The sequence below is a fragment of the Cornus florida genome, unplaced genomic scaffold (genome assembly GCF_030987335.1).
Source record: "Cornus florida cultivar Cherokee Brave unplaced genomic scaffold, ASM3098733v1 CherokeeBrave_3.0.0_Hap2_Chr11, whole genome shotgun sequence".
NCBI lineage: Eukaryota > Viridiplantae > Streptophyta > Magnoliopsida > Cornales > Cornaceae > Cornus > Cornus florida.
The window spans coordinates 66,008,094-66,024,166 of record NW_026775581.1 but is presented as its reverse complement, the minus strand read 5'-3'; the positions used below and the strand labels follow the sequence as shown (position 1 = coordinate 66,024,166).

The 16,073-nt window shown below is 34.8% G+C and overlaps 2 protein-coding genes across 7 annotated transcripts; both read left to right on the top strand.

Moving 5' to 3' along the window:
* Positions 1-227: 227 nt before the first annotated feature.
* LOC132286342 (serine/threonine-protein kinase STY13-like) lies at positions 228-5,359 on the top strand. Its single transcript, XM_059788665.1, has 6 exons — positions 228-1,341; positions 1,798-1,930; positions 2,052-2,247; positions 4,013-4,137; positions 4,244-4,402; positions 4,477-5,359. The coding sequence occupies exons 1-6, from the start codon at positions 1,211-1,213 to the stop codon at positions 4,789-4,791; spliced, it is 1,059 nt and encodes a 352-aa protein (XP_059644648.1). The 5' UTR covers positions 228-1,210; the 3' UTR covers positions 4,792-5,359.
* A 2,087-nt stretch (positions 5,360-7,446) lies between these two features.
* LOC132283123 (disease resistance protein L6-like) lies at positions 7,447-15,856 on the top strand. Of its 6 annotated transcripts, none has more exons than XM_059785023.1 (7): positions 7,447-8,843; positions 9,934-11,032; positions 11,559-11,846; positions 11,937-13,275; positions 13,555-13,688; positions 15,108-15,151; positions 15,450-15,523. In XM_059785023.1, the coding sequence occupies exons 1-6, from the start codon at positions 8,272-8,274 to the stop codon at positions 15,114-15,116; spliced, it is 3,441 nt and encodes a 1,146-aa protein (XP_059641006.1). In that variant the 5' UTR covers positions 7,447-8,271; the 3' UTR covers positions 15,117-15,151; positions 15,450-15,523. The 6 variants fall into 6 exon arrangements, with proteins under 6 accessions (XP_059641006.1, XP_059641005.1, XP_059641007.1 ...); XM_059785022.1 differs by having other exon boundaries at positions 15,108-15,161; positions 15,450-15,520; XM_059785024.1 differs by lacking the exon at positions 13,555-13,688 and having other exon boundaries at positions 15,108-15,161; positions 15,450-15,856.
* The last annotated feature ends 217 nt before the right edge of the window (positions 15,857-16,073 follow it).

Genomic DNA, 16,073 nt, shown 5'->3' with positions numbered 1-16,073 from the left:
ATTGACAGTCAATTTGTCGAACAAATTGAGTTTAACACATAGATCTCAATAAAATTCTCTTTTAACAAGTAAGATTGGACGGTTGTGTGAATCAAAGTTGTGAGAAATTGAACCATGTGAATCCGGATATCCTCCAGATACTCTCTTGCGGAGAGTACATCCTGTGCCACGTTTTATATCGTAATACAATAGCCTTGTGACGAAATGTAACATAATACAGTATACTATATCGTAATACAATAGCCTTGTGACGAAATGTAACATAATACAGTTACTGCATACGCAATATAAAGTTACAGTGTACAGACGATGTAAAGACAAGCCACGACACACAATTATGGGGTTCATGAATGAGGGCTTGTTCACAAGAGGCTATACCTGGAGTGCTAAGACTTGTAGGTTTGTAGTTTTAATGTAGCTTGTGTTAAAAGTGATGGAGTGAGAGACAAGCAGGAGAAGATGGGAACTTGTCCACTACTCCAGGCATTTCTTAATGAGCACAGGCCCTCCATGTCGACAAGATCTGTTGGCATGTGCAACTTATTAGTTTATATGGATCCCACAGTCTTTATTACAATATTTAGAAATCTCTCTGTCACACACACACTCTCACAGTTCTTTCTTTAACATATAAATGAAACAGAAACCGAATCCCTTCAATGATTTTGCCCCTAGATTAAGACTGAGGTCATGTACTAATTTTTTTTCAAATAAACTCACAACCATTACTCATTTCATTGAACTCCAAAATTGGTTGGAGAATTTAATTCCAAAATTTGATCCTCCACTAAGCTTTTGCTGACAAGGTTCTCTTCCCTTGTTCCCTTTTTGGGGATTTGGTTCTTTTTCCCATGAAATTTTCAGCAACCCTCCTTGGGATTTGAGCTTATTTTTCTTATTTCTCTCTCTACAACATGTGGGGTTCTATATTTTATCATCCCCAACTATTTATTCTGATCTTTGGATCATTATTTTTGAGATGTGGTTGTGTTGGGTAGATTGCCATTGGTATCAGACTCTATCAGTACAATAGAGTACAGAGCATGTCCTTTGTAGTTCTCTGTTTCATGTCAGCTTATCCATGCCCAATGTATATAGATCTTGTAAATGCCCTAGTTCATGAATTTTTATGTATGTTTGCTATAAATTTGTGATGGGTTCTAGGGTTTGTTGCTGGATTTGGTGTTGAACCCTTTTCTGTGTTAGTAAGATGGAATCTGGAAATGAGTTTTACTCAGTTGATGAGTTTAGGTTGGATGGAAAATGGATGGTTGACCCTAAAAATCTCTTTGTTGGTCCAAGAATTGGAGAGGGTGCTCATGCCAAAGTGTACGAGGGCAAGTAAGTAATTCTAACATAACTTCTTCTATAATTTCCTTTTAATGTAATCTGTTGAAATTCTTTCATGTTATCATTGTAGCAATGCCATTCATGTACTGTGGGATTTGTTCTAGGTTGACAGAAAGTGTAGATTTGGAAATTCTCAGCTTCATTAGTTGACAAATTCTGCCATAAATTCCATATCTTTCTTCTTTTTTCATATTTTTTATTGAAAATCTATGAATTGAATATAATTCAATATCTAAAATTTATTGGTTCTGTTTCATAGGGACTTATTGGGGATACTTTTTTATTTTTTGAAATCCAGCTCTTAATGGGCAATTGGGTATTTTTAGGTTTTTATGAAATCATTGAATTGCATATTATTAGTCCCTGATGAAATTGGGATTGAACTTCAGATCTTCACTTGAAGTTGTGCTTCTTGAGTAATTTATTTTTTTTATTTGGTGCTTTTAGATATAAGAATCAGAATGTTGCCATTAAAATTGTTCATAGAGGAGACAGTCCAGAGGAAATCACCAAGAGAGAAGCGCGGTTCGCGAGAGAGGTTGCTATGTTGTCTAGAGTTCAACATAAGAACTTAGCAAAGGTTGGATCTAATTCCAAGGTTCTTCTTAGGTTTGTTGCCAGTTGTATGTGTGGTACATTTTGAATGTAAAGTAGTGATGCAACATCTGAGAATGGTTATTGAATTTATTTTGTATCGACAGTTTATTGGTGCTTGCAAGGAGCCTGTGATGGTGATAGTTACTGAGCTCTTGTTAGGAGGGACATTGCGGAAGTATTTGCGAAACATGCGGCCCAGGTGCTTGGACACACGACTTGCCATCGGTTTTGCACTTGACATTGCTCGTGCTGTGGAGTGTCTGCACTCTCATGGGATCATACATCGTGATCTGAAACCTGGTAATTCCTTCATTTCCAATGTTGGTACATTGAATTCATGCGGTATAAAAATGTTATGCATTAGAAATCGAATTCATGGAAATGTCTTATTGTCAAGCAAGCAAACTTGTATGAACATTCATGTTGAAAGATATCAGCTATGAATTTTTTTTTTTTTTAAAGAATTCAAACACGCTAGTTTGTAGCTTTGCATGATGGAATCTATGTAGTTACTGAATAATTGATATAATACCCAATTTATAAAATAGTACGAGGAAAAAGAGTCAAATGCTAGAAAAGGCCTTTGGATTCAATTTCGATATTTTGAAACTGGAAGATCCATCAGTTCACACTTCCGGATCATTGGAGAGTTTCTGAAGTACTTCATTGAAATCACTTCCAATCATTGCTTTTGCTCCCTGTTAAAAGTTCATAGATGCATTTTTGTAGGTCTTTGCTGACTTGAGTCATGTTTATGAATCGTTTATATAAAGGCTCGAGAGAGATCAGAGTATGACTAAAGTATGAAATGAAGTAGCAAATGTATATTTAACAAGTTTAAGACAATTCCTGTTCAAATTTGTGAAGTTTCCAGGTTCCTATAGTCATTATCAATCCCATTTGTTCCTGAAAATACTATGGGAAGGTTTCCTGAAGTGCCATATTTCCCCGAACATCTGTTTTTAAAGGATATAAACATATTTCCTACACGGGCTAAGTTTCTGATAATCTCATATCTGAACAGTCCTTAGATTTTCTAAGCAGGAAAACTCCTTAAGAAGTAGTAGGGTCTTTTAGCCTGGATCATGTACTTCGTTTCGTGATAGCCCTTGCTCATTTAGTTTCTTCAGTATCTAATTGACTTTGCCTATCCTTTTAAAGCACAGAGGGTGTTTATAAACTAGTTGTTTGGGACCATTGGTCCCAGCCAATCACCATGTGACACATCAGCAAAAAGCTGAATAAAGCTTACACATTTGCTAATGTGTCACATGGTGATTAGCCCGGGACCAATGGTCCCAGGGCCTTGTAATAATTTCCCGTTGTCTTGATCCTTTCTATATTGAATTTACCAAAATGAACCATCTGTTTCAAGTGCCATGTAACCGAAAAAACTAATAGACCTGCGTTGACTATGAATTTCCCAGTAGCATGGTACAAGGAGGATTTATAGTGTGGTTCTTAAACACATTAACAAAGAAGTTTGACAGTTAGAAATGGAATTTCTCATATATATAGAACAGCAGACTTCCAACTTCATGTAGCCGATGGATACGGGATCATAGATTTGGTGATTTATTTCTATTAATAGTGCTTTCTTTGTATCCAATGCTTAGTAGTTATGCACCGATTCTTGGCATGTAAAAGGTGAAAGTTTCAGAGACTTATGTGTGCATTTCGTTTTGTGGTAATGACTTCGTTCTAAAAATTCCGATATTATAGGAAGGACAGATTTAAACACATCTCATGGTTCTGGCAAATTGAACACTATTACAGGTACTTGGGAGCATATCGATCTGATGAACAAAATTAATATGGTCATATATCTACTGGAACTATTTTCTTTCTAGGTTGAGTCTAAGGGATTGCAAGTTCTAACTTGATCTATGAACAAATTTGTTGATGTTGTTACCATGAGGTGTAGGTAGTCGTCTCAATTACCAAAAAGAGAGTGTGGGATGTGCCGTTGAATATTCCTTTTACAATCTTTAAACATACATATGTTTATCTAAATAAATAAGTAAATGGAAACAATTGCTAATGAAGAACTTATAAACTACTGCAGAAAACTTAATCTTGACTGCAGACCAGAAAACAGTAAAACTTGTGGATTTTGGTTTAGCAAGAGAGGAGTCATTAACAGAAATGATGACTGCTGAAACAGGGACATACCGTTGGATGGCGCCAGAGGTACATTACGATGCTTTATAGTTCTCTCTCTCTTTTTTTGCTCATTCTTTTTCTCTGTATCCGTACTTCATAGATTCTAATTGCTTTGCTCGCTCAACGGTGGCAGTTGTATAGTACTGTTACATTGAGACATGGAGAGAAGAAGCATTACAATCACAAAGTAGATGCCTATAGCTTTGCTATCGTGTTGTGGGAGCTTTTACACAATAAGTTGCCTTTTGAAGGCATGTCAAATCTACAGGCAGCTTATGCAGCCGCTTTCAAGGTAATGATCTATTTTTCATCTAGTTCTAAAATTTGGCACGGCTGATTATTTTGGCTTTATGCTTGCTAATTCAGAACACGAGGCCTAGCTTGGATGATCTCCCGGAAGAGTTGGCCATAATTCTGGACTCGTGCTGGAAGGAGGATCCGGATGCCCGGCCTAACTTCAGTCAAATAATAAATATGCTCCTTCATTATCTTTCTACCATTTCGCCCCCTGCACCTATGATCCCTTCTCGAATTTTCACATCCGAGAACTCTGTCTTGCCACCGGAATCTCCAGGTACCAGCTCTTTGATGGCATTGCATGGTGACTCGGGGGAAACCCCCAAAGGAGAGATGGAAAGCAAGCCGAATGGTTTCTTCTTTTGTTTCAACCAATGCTATTAACCATGAAAATTCTGAACTCAAAAGGGAAGTCAAGTGAACAAGAGGCTCGAATCCCATTATTGCATTCGTTTAACACGGTGAATGTAAAGTTTATATTATATCCCCAAGTTCAATTTGTGGGATGAAGATGCTGCTTTACATCGTCGCGATGAATTTACTCAAGCTGTAAGATCTCACTGAACAGAGAGTCTAGGATGAAATGACATCCAAGCTCCAATTCTTGCAAAGAAAATAAAAATGACACTAGCACTGTTAATGTACTAGCACCTACCTACTTTTTATGCTACTCTTACCATAGAATGTCTTGTCTTGTGGCAAAGAGCTTGTAAGGTAGCCTTGAACACATTCCACACAGACCTCAACATTTGCTGGGGACAAAAGGGGGAAAAAAAAGAAGTGAAATGATGATATGTATTGTGTTTTGCTTATGGGTTATAGAGTAATGGCTAGTTTTGGGAGGGATAAGGATCACCGCCAGTTGCACAGTAATCAATTTTCTTCATTTTTGTAAGTAAAAGTACATTATAATATTTTCGTAACGTGCATTTCAATATTTTCTTTCTGTGCATCCCGATGTTTTCCTATTATGCATTCCAAACATGGGTGGGTGACGTGATCATCTTTAGACTACTCATTCTAAAATGAAATAAATGACACACTATTTCACTGGAAGTGATTTTCACCCATTTTGGGGCCACCTTGGTTGCTAAAAATTTCACAGATCTAAAAATATTTTCCCTAACTAAAATCTAATTTATGAACGACCACTCTCCAGGGTTTTTTTTTTTTTTTTTTTTGTCTTTTTACAAAGGACTTGGGAATTGTGAGGACTAAAAGAATTAACTACTAAAAGCGAATAAAGTATTACTACTACTATAAAATGGTGAATTGAAGAACCAGAGGACTGAAATTTAATTAATCTAAGGAATTGAACCAGAGGACTGAAATTTAATTAATCTAAGGAATTGAAGTACATGGACCGGAATTTAAGGCTAACTAATGAGTACTGGAATTTAAGGCTAACTAATGAGTACTGAAAAGTGAAGGCTAAGATAAGAAATTGAATGACAATGATAAGTACGTAGTAATAATTAACTCAAAAATAGAAAGTATTATTTTTGTTGGTCTTTAAGGGATTATATTCAAATTATTATTATTTTTTTCCTGGGTACGTAGAAGTTTTTCAAAGTAGCTGCCTCAATAATCTAAGTAGGTTAGTGTCTTTGGTGAATTTTAAAGTGACAGGTTTCGACTCTCTATATTTATTAATCTAATATCTAACCATTTTTTTTTTATTTTTTATTTTCTTGTTAAAAAAAAAGAATAAAATAAAATGGTAGAGCATAAAAGTTCAAGGAAATAAGACTCAAGAGTACTTGCTAAAAATGACAAGTCTCATAACCACAACTCGTGTATTTGGCGTCTCTATTTCTTAAACTCTATTTGTATTTTAATTTTTAATGGAATTCATGATTATTTGAGTGAGAGTGAAATTGGTGAAAATAATTGTGATTAGGGCTCTGTTTTTTTCACCATAAAATAATTCTTTTTAGGCTCGGTATGTTTTGAAGTTCGAAAAATATTTTTCTTTTTTTGGTAAAATAATTTATTTATTATTATTTTTTTCCAGTGTTTGGTAAAGTTGTAGCTAGCGAAAATTGATGGGTATATTATTTTTGTTAGATTTTAATATATTTTGAGACAACCAAACATCAAAAAATAAAAAATAAAAAAAAAAAATTTGAAAAATAATTTACATCTACAGAGCCTTAAAGTAAAATATATATTTTTTATTTTTAATTTTAATTTTAATTTTTTCAGTGTTTCGTAAATGTCTAAGTTGAGTTCATCGAATAAGACGTGTAAAATAATTTGTCGAAAATTAATAATTAAGTTATTTTTACTTTTATTTTTTAAAAAATATTTTAATTGTTATTTTCAACCAAACACCAAAAAATACGTAGTAAAAAATAAAATAAAATAAGTAAAATAAGTATATTAAGATTATATTTTTGGTGTTTGGTTGAAAATAAAATTAGTAAAATAAGTATATTTTAAGTAAAACATCTTCCTCCAAAAGTCGTAAAATGACTTCCGATTCAACAACTCACTCAAGTCTGAGCGACCCGCGATTCAACAACTCACTCGAGTCATTTTCGGCTTTCGTGAAGTCGACGATCCCGCGTTCTCAGCATCCACAAGTCTGAGCGACCAGCGATCGCGATTGGACTGCATTTCCGGCATCGCACACCGGCGATATGACGACTGGCGGTCAGACTTCCGGCCGACAACTGTTGCTTGAGGCCGACAGGCATTTCTAACGCCGGTGACGTTTTCCAATTTCTGTGCTAGTCTCCACAGTTTGGGTATCTATAATTCATCTCCAAACAATTTTCATATTTTCTGGCTCAAGTAAACTAGTAATAGACGTGATTAGGTTTTGAATCATGATATCGGGACCTGTTTGTATGATCTATTATGATGAGTTCAAACTTTGTAATATATATATACACACACAATGCTAATGGTGTTCTCCCTCTGTAATTAATATATATATATATATATATACACACACAATGCTAATGGTGTTCTCCCTCTGTAATTAATATATATATATATATATATATATATATATATATATTAATTACAGAGGGAGAACACCATTAGCATTGTGTGTGTATATATATATATATATATATGAAGATTTCATTGACATTTTGGTTTGATTTGATTCGGAAAGACTGCCTCCTTAACCAAATATGCTTCTGATTTGAAATTGTTACAACATCTTTTTATTCCTTGTCCACCAACTGTTTGAGAAAATTTCTAATTGATGTATTTTGATTTACTTTATCTTTGTGTTCTGGTGTAAGCCAAACACTGAAAAATAAAAGGAAAGAAAATATTTTACAGCTAAAATGTTTTCCATAAACAAAAATATTACGAAGAAATCATTTTACTTCATACAGATTGGAACCTAAGTATAAGAGCTTAAACATGACGAGAGGTATCATCATAACTTTTTTTTCTACTCAATATCATGATACCTTTCCAATACTCCAAAATCAGGGAAAAAAAAAAAAGTCGATTCAGCTTAAGAGACGTTATACATTATAATGGGGTTCGAATAAGATAGACTAGTAAGAAAAGATGCTTTCAAATATTCTGTGATTGGTTGGAATTAAAGTTTCTTTGAAATATTCTGTGATTGCTAGAGTTGCAGCTTGCTTTATAAAAGTATATTTATGAGTATAATGCATTTGATTGATTGCTTTAGAATATATATATCCCGTGTTGAGATTTCTTGGAGCCATGGAATTCCTTGCCCAATAAAGTATATATCCTATGTAGAAATTTCTTAGAACCGAGGAATTCCTTGCTTCATAAAGTACATGTACTGTGATTGCTTGGAGAATACTTCCACTTTAACCAAAAGATAAATTGTATCGTAAATGGTAACTTAAATATATATAAGGTTAGATGTATAGATCGAGCTTCTCACGTTCCATTTCCCACCTATCTGAGAGAGAGATCTGGGCTTCTCAGTTTTCATTTGAAATGGATTCTAAGGCAAGTGCAAGCACTTCATCCCTTCCAGGCGGTGAATACGAAGTCTTTTTGAGTTTCAGTGTTCCAGATGCTCGTTACACCTTCACTGATTTCCTGTACACAAATCTCGAAGGTGCAGGAGTTCGCACCTTTCTAGACGATAATGAGCTTCGCATGGGTGAAGAGATCGGCCCAGAGCTCCTGAAGGTGATCACTCAATCGAAGATCTCAATCCCAATCTTCTCCAAAACCTACGCTTCCAGTAAATGGTGCCTTCATGAGCTTGCCCAAATGGTGGAGTGCATGAGAACAACAGGACAACTGATTCTACCCATCTTCCATGATGTTGAACCTTCCGAGGTTCAGCATCAATCTGGGAGTTACGAGGAGGCCTTCCGCGAGCACGAGAGCTGTTTCAATGAAAGTATTATTAAAGATTGGAAGGAGGCATTAAGAGAGGTTGGAGCACTCAAGGGTTGGGAAGTCAAGAAAGAAGCTGACGGGTATGTTAATTCATTTATGCTACATAACTGTTTTTTTTTTTTTTTTTTCATAGTGTAAACAATTATAAAAATATAATAATAACAACTTTAAGAAATCAGAACAATACCAAGAAGCTTTAGGCAATGGGTGAGATTAAAATTATAAATCAAAATAGGATGGGATCAAAAATATAATAAGAATTTTAAGAATCAAAAGCCCTAAAAATTAGTAAAACTAAAATAGAATATATGGAGAGTGAATTTGATAAAGTAGCAGACATGTAACTATTACAGTTTACCAAAGAGTTTCTCAAAATAATTGTTTTCGTTATTTGGGGTCAATATTATAAAAAAAAAAATGGGGAGATAGATGGTGATGTTGTAAGTAGGATTGGAGCAGGGTGGGCAAAATGGAAACAAGTTGATTTTATATATCTTATGTGATAAATGAATATCGAATAGATTAAAAGAAATTTTTTATGGGAGGTTATTAGGCCAGATATATTGTATTGAGGAGAATAATGGGCGTTGAAAAAGAAACAAGAAAAATGCATTCATTTAGTGGGAATGAGTATGTTGCGATGGATGATAGGAATAACTAGAAGAGATAAGATTAGTAATGAATAAGTGAGGAGAAAATTAGGAATAGGGCCTGTTAGTGATAAAATTAAAGAGACTAGACTTAGGTGGTATAGTCATATAAATGTGAATCCAGAGATGTACCGATTCAAAGAGGAAGGGTTGTTTGCCTAGAATGTGACGAGGTAGAGGCCAACCAAAACTTCATTGGATGGAGTAATTAAAAATGATTAAAAAAAATTAAACTTTGAAGGAGAAATGTTATATAATAGGATGGAATGGAAAAAGAGAATCCATTTAGTTCATTCATATGGGAGTCATGGGACGAAGACAAGGAAGATGATGTTGGTGGTTTGGTGAGTCAGCTAGTACCTGAGATAACTTCAAATCAATATTAATTGACTGGAGATATTTAAAATAAATTAGATCAATGGTAATAAATAGAAATAATCATTTTTTCCCCTTGTTGTAACTTTGATTTTTCTTCTCGACACTAATTATTTGATCTGCTTTTCACCTTGACATCAATCAGGGATCAGGGGAAACTAGTAAAGATGATTGTTCAAACAGTGTTGTTGGAGTTAAAGAAAAATTGTATGGTTTTAACTGACAACTTGGTTGGAATCAATTATCATGCACATCAAATGATGAGATTATTAAAGGTTGCTTCAAATGATACACGGATTGTTGGTATCCATGGCATGGGAGGTATTGGCAAGACAACTATTGCCAAGTGGATGTACAAGAAGCTCATCAAGTACTTTGAATGTTGTAGTTTCCTTGCAGATATTCGAGAAACAGCACAACAACACAAAAGTCTTGTTAGTTTGCAAAAACAGCTTCTTGCTAGCAGTACTCCTAAATCATGCCATGATATTGTTGATGTCGATGGTGGAATCAACATTATTAAACAACGATTTCTTAAAAAGAAAGTTCTCATTGTTCTTGATGATTTAAGTGAAAAGTATCAATTTGATTGCCTTGTGGGAAATCATAATTGGTTTGGTCCAGGAAGCAGGATTCTAATTACAACTAGAGACAAGCATGCTTTAAATGCTATTCAAGTGAATGAAGAATATGAACCCCCATTTATGAATTCTGTGCAATCACTTCAGCTTTTTAGTATGCATGCCTTTAGAAGGAAGTTTCCTCCAAAAGACTATGACGACATCTCTAGAAAGGTTGCATCCACTGCTGCAGGGCTTCCTCTAACTCTTGAGGTTATCGGTTCGTTTTTGTCTGACAAGACGAAAGTGGTATGGGAAGATACATTGAAGAAATTGAAAAAAATACCAGCAGATCAAGTCCAGAAAAGATTGAGAATAAGTTATGATGAATTAAACCATGAGCAACAACAGATATTTCTCGATATTGCATGTCTTTTTATAGGGATGGATAAAACACATGCATTTTACATGTGGGATGACTGTGGCTTTTATCCAGAGATGGGAATTAAGGTTCTTTGTTTCATGTCTCTAGTAAAAATGGGAGATGATAATGTGTTGAGAATGCATGATCAACTTAGAGATCTCGGAAGGGAAATCGTCCGTCAAGAAGATCTCAAGAATCCTGGAGCACATAGCAGGTTGTGGGATCAGGAGGAAGCGCTGGATGTACTGAAGGGATGTAAGGTAATACTACAGTGAACTAAATTTTATGCCCCTTAGTTGATTAATGTTTTCTTGACCCTGATTCTTGTAATCCCATAATACACATACACACACAAGTGAATTTAATGGTAGCATCCACATGAGTGCCAATCATGGAGCTACTTGGTTGACCAATTTGATATTTGATGGGCTTACGTGACTCTTAGATTGGGTTTAAATTGAAAATTTTAGGTACCTCAGTTTAGTTTGTCCTCGGGTATGGATTTCTAGAAACCTGAAGCCAACCAAGTCTAATCATGTCATTGTTGCTACTAATACTGCTATGAACTTGAGTCCAACATAATCTTAGATAGACTTGGGTGCTAGACAAACAACCCAAGGCCAATTGAATCTGACCGGAACTTAAGTTGAGCTCAAAAAATTAAATTATTAGTTTCTTCATTTTTAATTTCAAAATTTGTGTAAGTAAAGCATAATTCTTTTTGTTTTAGCACGCAAAACAATTGGTTCCTGAAAGTTTACTTATAATGTGGTTTTTCATTGACAGGGAACAGAAAAGGTCAATGTCCTGAGTGTTCACTTTAGTAAGGAGATGGCTCAGTCTGACCTTACAAGTGAGGAATTTGCTAAACTATATAATCTAAGGTATCTTCAAGTGAATCGGGTAAAAATTTCTGGGGATTTTAAGCAGCATCTATCACAATTAAGATGGCTTTGTTGGACCTATTGCCCTCTTGAATTTAAAGCAACCAATTTCCATACGAAGAATCTAGTCATTCTTGACGTATCAAACAGTTTTGTCACAGAAAAATGGAAGGGTTGGAGTCAAATTAAGGTTTGTGGAACATCTCTACTTTTTTGTTTCATTTCTTGTTTCCCATCATAATATACATGTTCTAAATTGATCGATATATCTTTTTAACAGGAAACAAATAAGTTAAAAGTTCTAGTGCTGGCTAATTGTGATTTAAGCAGAATTCCGTACTTCTCAAGTTATGTAAATTTAGAGATACTGGATCTTAAAGGTTGTGGTAATTTTGTCAAAATTAACCCATCCATTGGTAATATGAAGAACTTGAAAGTGCTTAAAATTTCAATGACTCTAATAAAAAAGCTACCTGATGAAATTTGGATGTTAGAGAAGCTGGAAGTTCTAGATGCCTCATATTGTAATGCCTTGGAGGGTAACATTCCTAGTTGTGTTGAGCGATTATCATCTTTGAGAGAGTTGAAGTTTGATTGTACCAAAATTCAAAGCCTACCAACAAGCATTTGCAAGCTCTCTTGCCTCCAAACCCTTGACTTGAAAGACTGCGAAGAGCTCCAAGCACTGCCAGACCTTCCCTCCAGTTTAGAAATTCTGAGAGCCGATTGCCCCAAGCCTAGAGAGTTGCTTGTTACCCCAAATCTTGTAAATCTGATTAATCTAAAGGAACTGCGGTTTTCCTGGTGCATTAGGACCCTACCAAAAGAGATGGGTGCCTTTTCTCAGCTCGAAATCCTGACTATAAATTATTGCAATGATCTTCAATGTATATTGGGGTTACCCTCGAGTCTGGTTGTATTATCAATTGAAAGTTGTCCGTCATTGGAAATATTGCCAGATCTGTCAAATTTGAAAAATTTGTTGGAATTGGAGCTTAAGCATTGTGATAAGCTGATGGAGATTCAAGGGCTTGGGGGACAAGAGTCATTGAAAAGATTACACATAGAGGGCTGTGATACCTTGAAAGAGATTCAAGTGCTTGGAAATCTAAAATCTTTAGAAAGCTTGCACATAGAGGACTGTGATATGCTGAAAAGGGTTCAAGGACTTGGAAGTCTAAAATCCCTGAGAAGTTTGTCTATAATTTGGTGCGAGAAAATAGCTACACTTAATTTGCTTGAACGTTTGGCATCTCTACCATCCTTGGAGATGAATGAGTATAAACATCTTGGAAATAAATCAGCTCGGTCGAACTTAAACAAGTTAAAGACATTAGATGTTTCGGATTGTACGAAATTAAAGAAGATCCAAGGACTAGATAGATTGAAATCATTGGAAAAGTTGACCTTAACTGGTTGCAAATCCATTGTAAGATTACCCAATCTGTCAAACTTGAAAATGTTGAGATGCTTACAACTTAACGAATGCACGAGGTTACGTGAGATTGAAGGACGCGAGGCTTTGGAAGCCAGGTTGGAGGAACTTGATGTCAGAGAGTGCACATCACTGGAACAAGCACCCCATCTGCTAAACCCAAATATTCGAAGACAAAACTCAGGTATGGTTGGAAATTATTTATTTATTTATTTATTTTTGGTGGATGATGGTGGTGTTGGACCTCTTAGAACACCCCATAATCCACCACCGGGCAAATGTAGTCCCCCCATCCAACATGCACCGGGCAGATATCGGGAAAATCCCCCGGGGGTGGCCCCTATGGGATTTGAAATGGTTGGATTTCTTTCATATGGTGGTTTGGATTACAATAATTTTTCTAGTAAGAGGGATCTTCCATGGTTGCTAGTTTCTAATCATTTCTTTCTATTTATCAATTCAGGTAATGGTTTGACACAAGCTCTATTGTTCATGTTGTTTATCGGTACCCTGAGCATGATTATGAATATAAGAAAGGGTAAATGGCCTCGTGAGAACAATCAAAATATTAGCTTTCTGGAGGATCATCAAAAGTTGGTTAGGCTTGTTTCCTTTTCACTGTTATCATGACAATGCTTAATAATGGCCTCAAATTCATTTTTATTCACTTTGTCGCATAGTTTCCTCCACCATACATATCACATACTTGTTATTTTATTATTATCTATTTTAATATCTGTTGAAAGGTTCATTTAAATTTTCAATGTATTGATAATATTTTCTTGTCATTTCAAATCTAAATTAAATTTTAAATTACATTTGCATTGGAATATCCATACTCAAAACAAATTTTAAGTACCATATTCACACAACCTTTTAGAGAGTCTCTGTCTTTACAAAACAGAGGGGTCTTCTAAATTTTTTCTTGAGATATGGAGAAAATATGTTGGTGGCCCCAATTCCTATAGATATTTTTATTTTTATGTCGTTGTGAAAATAGGCATTTTGCATTTTTTTGTGGACGTCATTAGTCACAAAGGTTGTAGCCTAGTGGTATTTCCTCACCTTCCAGAGTGGAAGGTCTAGAGTTTAAGTTCCTATAGGGGAAAGTGGGTGTATAAGTGTGTTCTTGCCAAGGTAAAATAATAATAATAATAATTGGTAACCTTGTTATTTATTTATTTGGAAGATTAGTCATGATTCTTTCTTATGATCTACAAACCACTAATGGCACTTGGAAACTGATATTCATGAATATTCCTTGTAAAATCATGTGATAGTATCATCTTAAATTACTATTTTTTAATTGTTCATCTAAATTGCAAAGTTTTCCAAATTCTGGTAGGAGAATCTTTTAATATGCTAAAGATTGTTCTAGCTTTCTTGAATTTCCTCCATGTCTCATACTTTCTTTAAATGTTTAGTTATGGTAATTTAATATATGTGATGACAACCAGATTTTTTCTTTTCCTTGAATTCCCTATTTTTCAATTTAAAAATTAAAAATTACCTAATTTATTTCACCAGTGAAGGGTTTTTTTTTAATATTATTTTAAAAAAACCATGGTAAGAAACTCACACACCCCTTTTTTTGTCCTTGGTGAGACTTAACCCTCGACCTTAGAGGAGATACCACTAGGTTACAACATTTGATGGTTCCTAAAGATTCTTGTTAAAGAATTGGAAAATTGGAAGTCAATGTGTTCCATTTTTCGAAGATTTGGGACTCCTAAACGATATAAAATGAATTGGAAAATTGGAAGTCAATGTCTTGTTAATGCATTTAGTAGTACTGTAGTAGCAAACAGGGATGTCAACAATTATAGTAGTGTTTAGTAGAATAGACACAATACAATATAAACCGATAAGGTTAGATTGTACAAGTTTATTAGGGATTTGATGATTAAAGCATTTGGACATGCTCTGTTTCTATTGTTCAACTAATTTCAAGTTGTTTGCTTGTGTTGGAAGTGTATTGATTCCCACTTTGTCACTATTTGTATTTTCACATTGCAGGAAAAATGATAGAGATGAAAGATTCAAAGGCTGCAACTAATATGGTACTTGGAGGTGTATCAATCCCATGCCCTCTTGATTTATGTTCTGATATTAACATAATTATTGAAGTTATGATGAATCGGGTTATTTTTGCCCAATATTCCCTAATTTAATTTGAATGAGGCCATGGCCTCAAATAGAGCAGAATGGAAACATAGGATTCTTGTTGCTTGATCCCAAGTAATTGGAAAAAAGCTTGGTTGTTGTTTTTATATTCTCTAATTTGATTTAATTTAAGTAATTGATGTTAATGCACGATATACTATTTACTTAGTTTAGTTTCTACATTCATTTATGCAGGCACTCTAAGATATGTCAGATGAAATTTGAGTTGAAGTGTACAGGTTGAGGATGAAGCTACAACATAAGAATTATGGAAGTAATGACAGCTTGCATTATGGAAGCAGATGGGCCTAGAAGATATATATATATATATATATATATATATACAAAATCATGACAAGAATAATTTATGAAGTTTGTAATAAATTGTACAAAAAATACTTGGGTTTGGCATTTTAAATATCAGTTTATTGGTTCACTCTCCGTACTTTCTCTTCCTCATGTAAAATTTTCTGCAACTCACAAATTTATTTTGTATGAAGTAAATATATGAAGTGATTGTGAAACCATATCAACAAAATAATTCCCTCATTGGCGTCAGCATACTGATTAGTCAGTATAAGGCCCAATGAACAACCTCCCACGTGTTGCTGTCCTATTGGTGTGGCATGCTGGCTGCAGCCACATAGCCCACATTACACGTGTTGCTCCTTTATTCGCCATCACCTGCAAAATAGGGTGTGCCATTTTAGATTTTAACGACACCAGTATGTCTTGATTCCCCTTCTACACCTGGACCTTTGATCAAGATTTTAGGCACTAATTTTAAGCAAAGAATAAACCCAAAAACCTTTCGAGCCC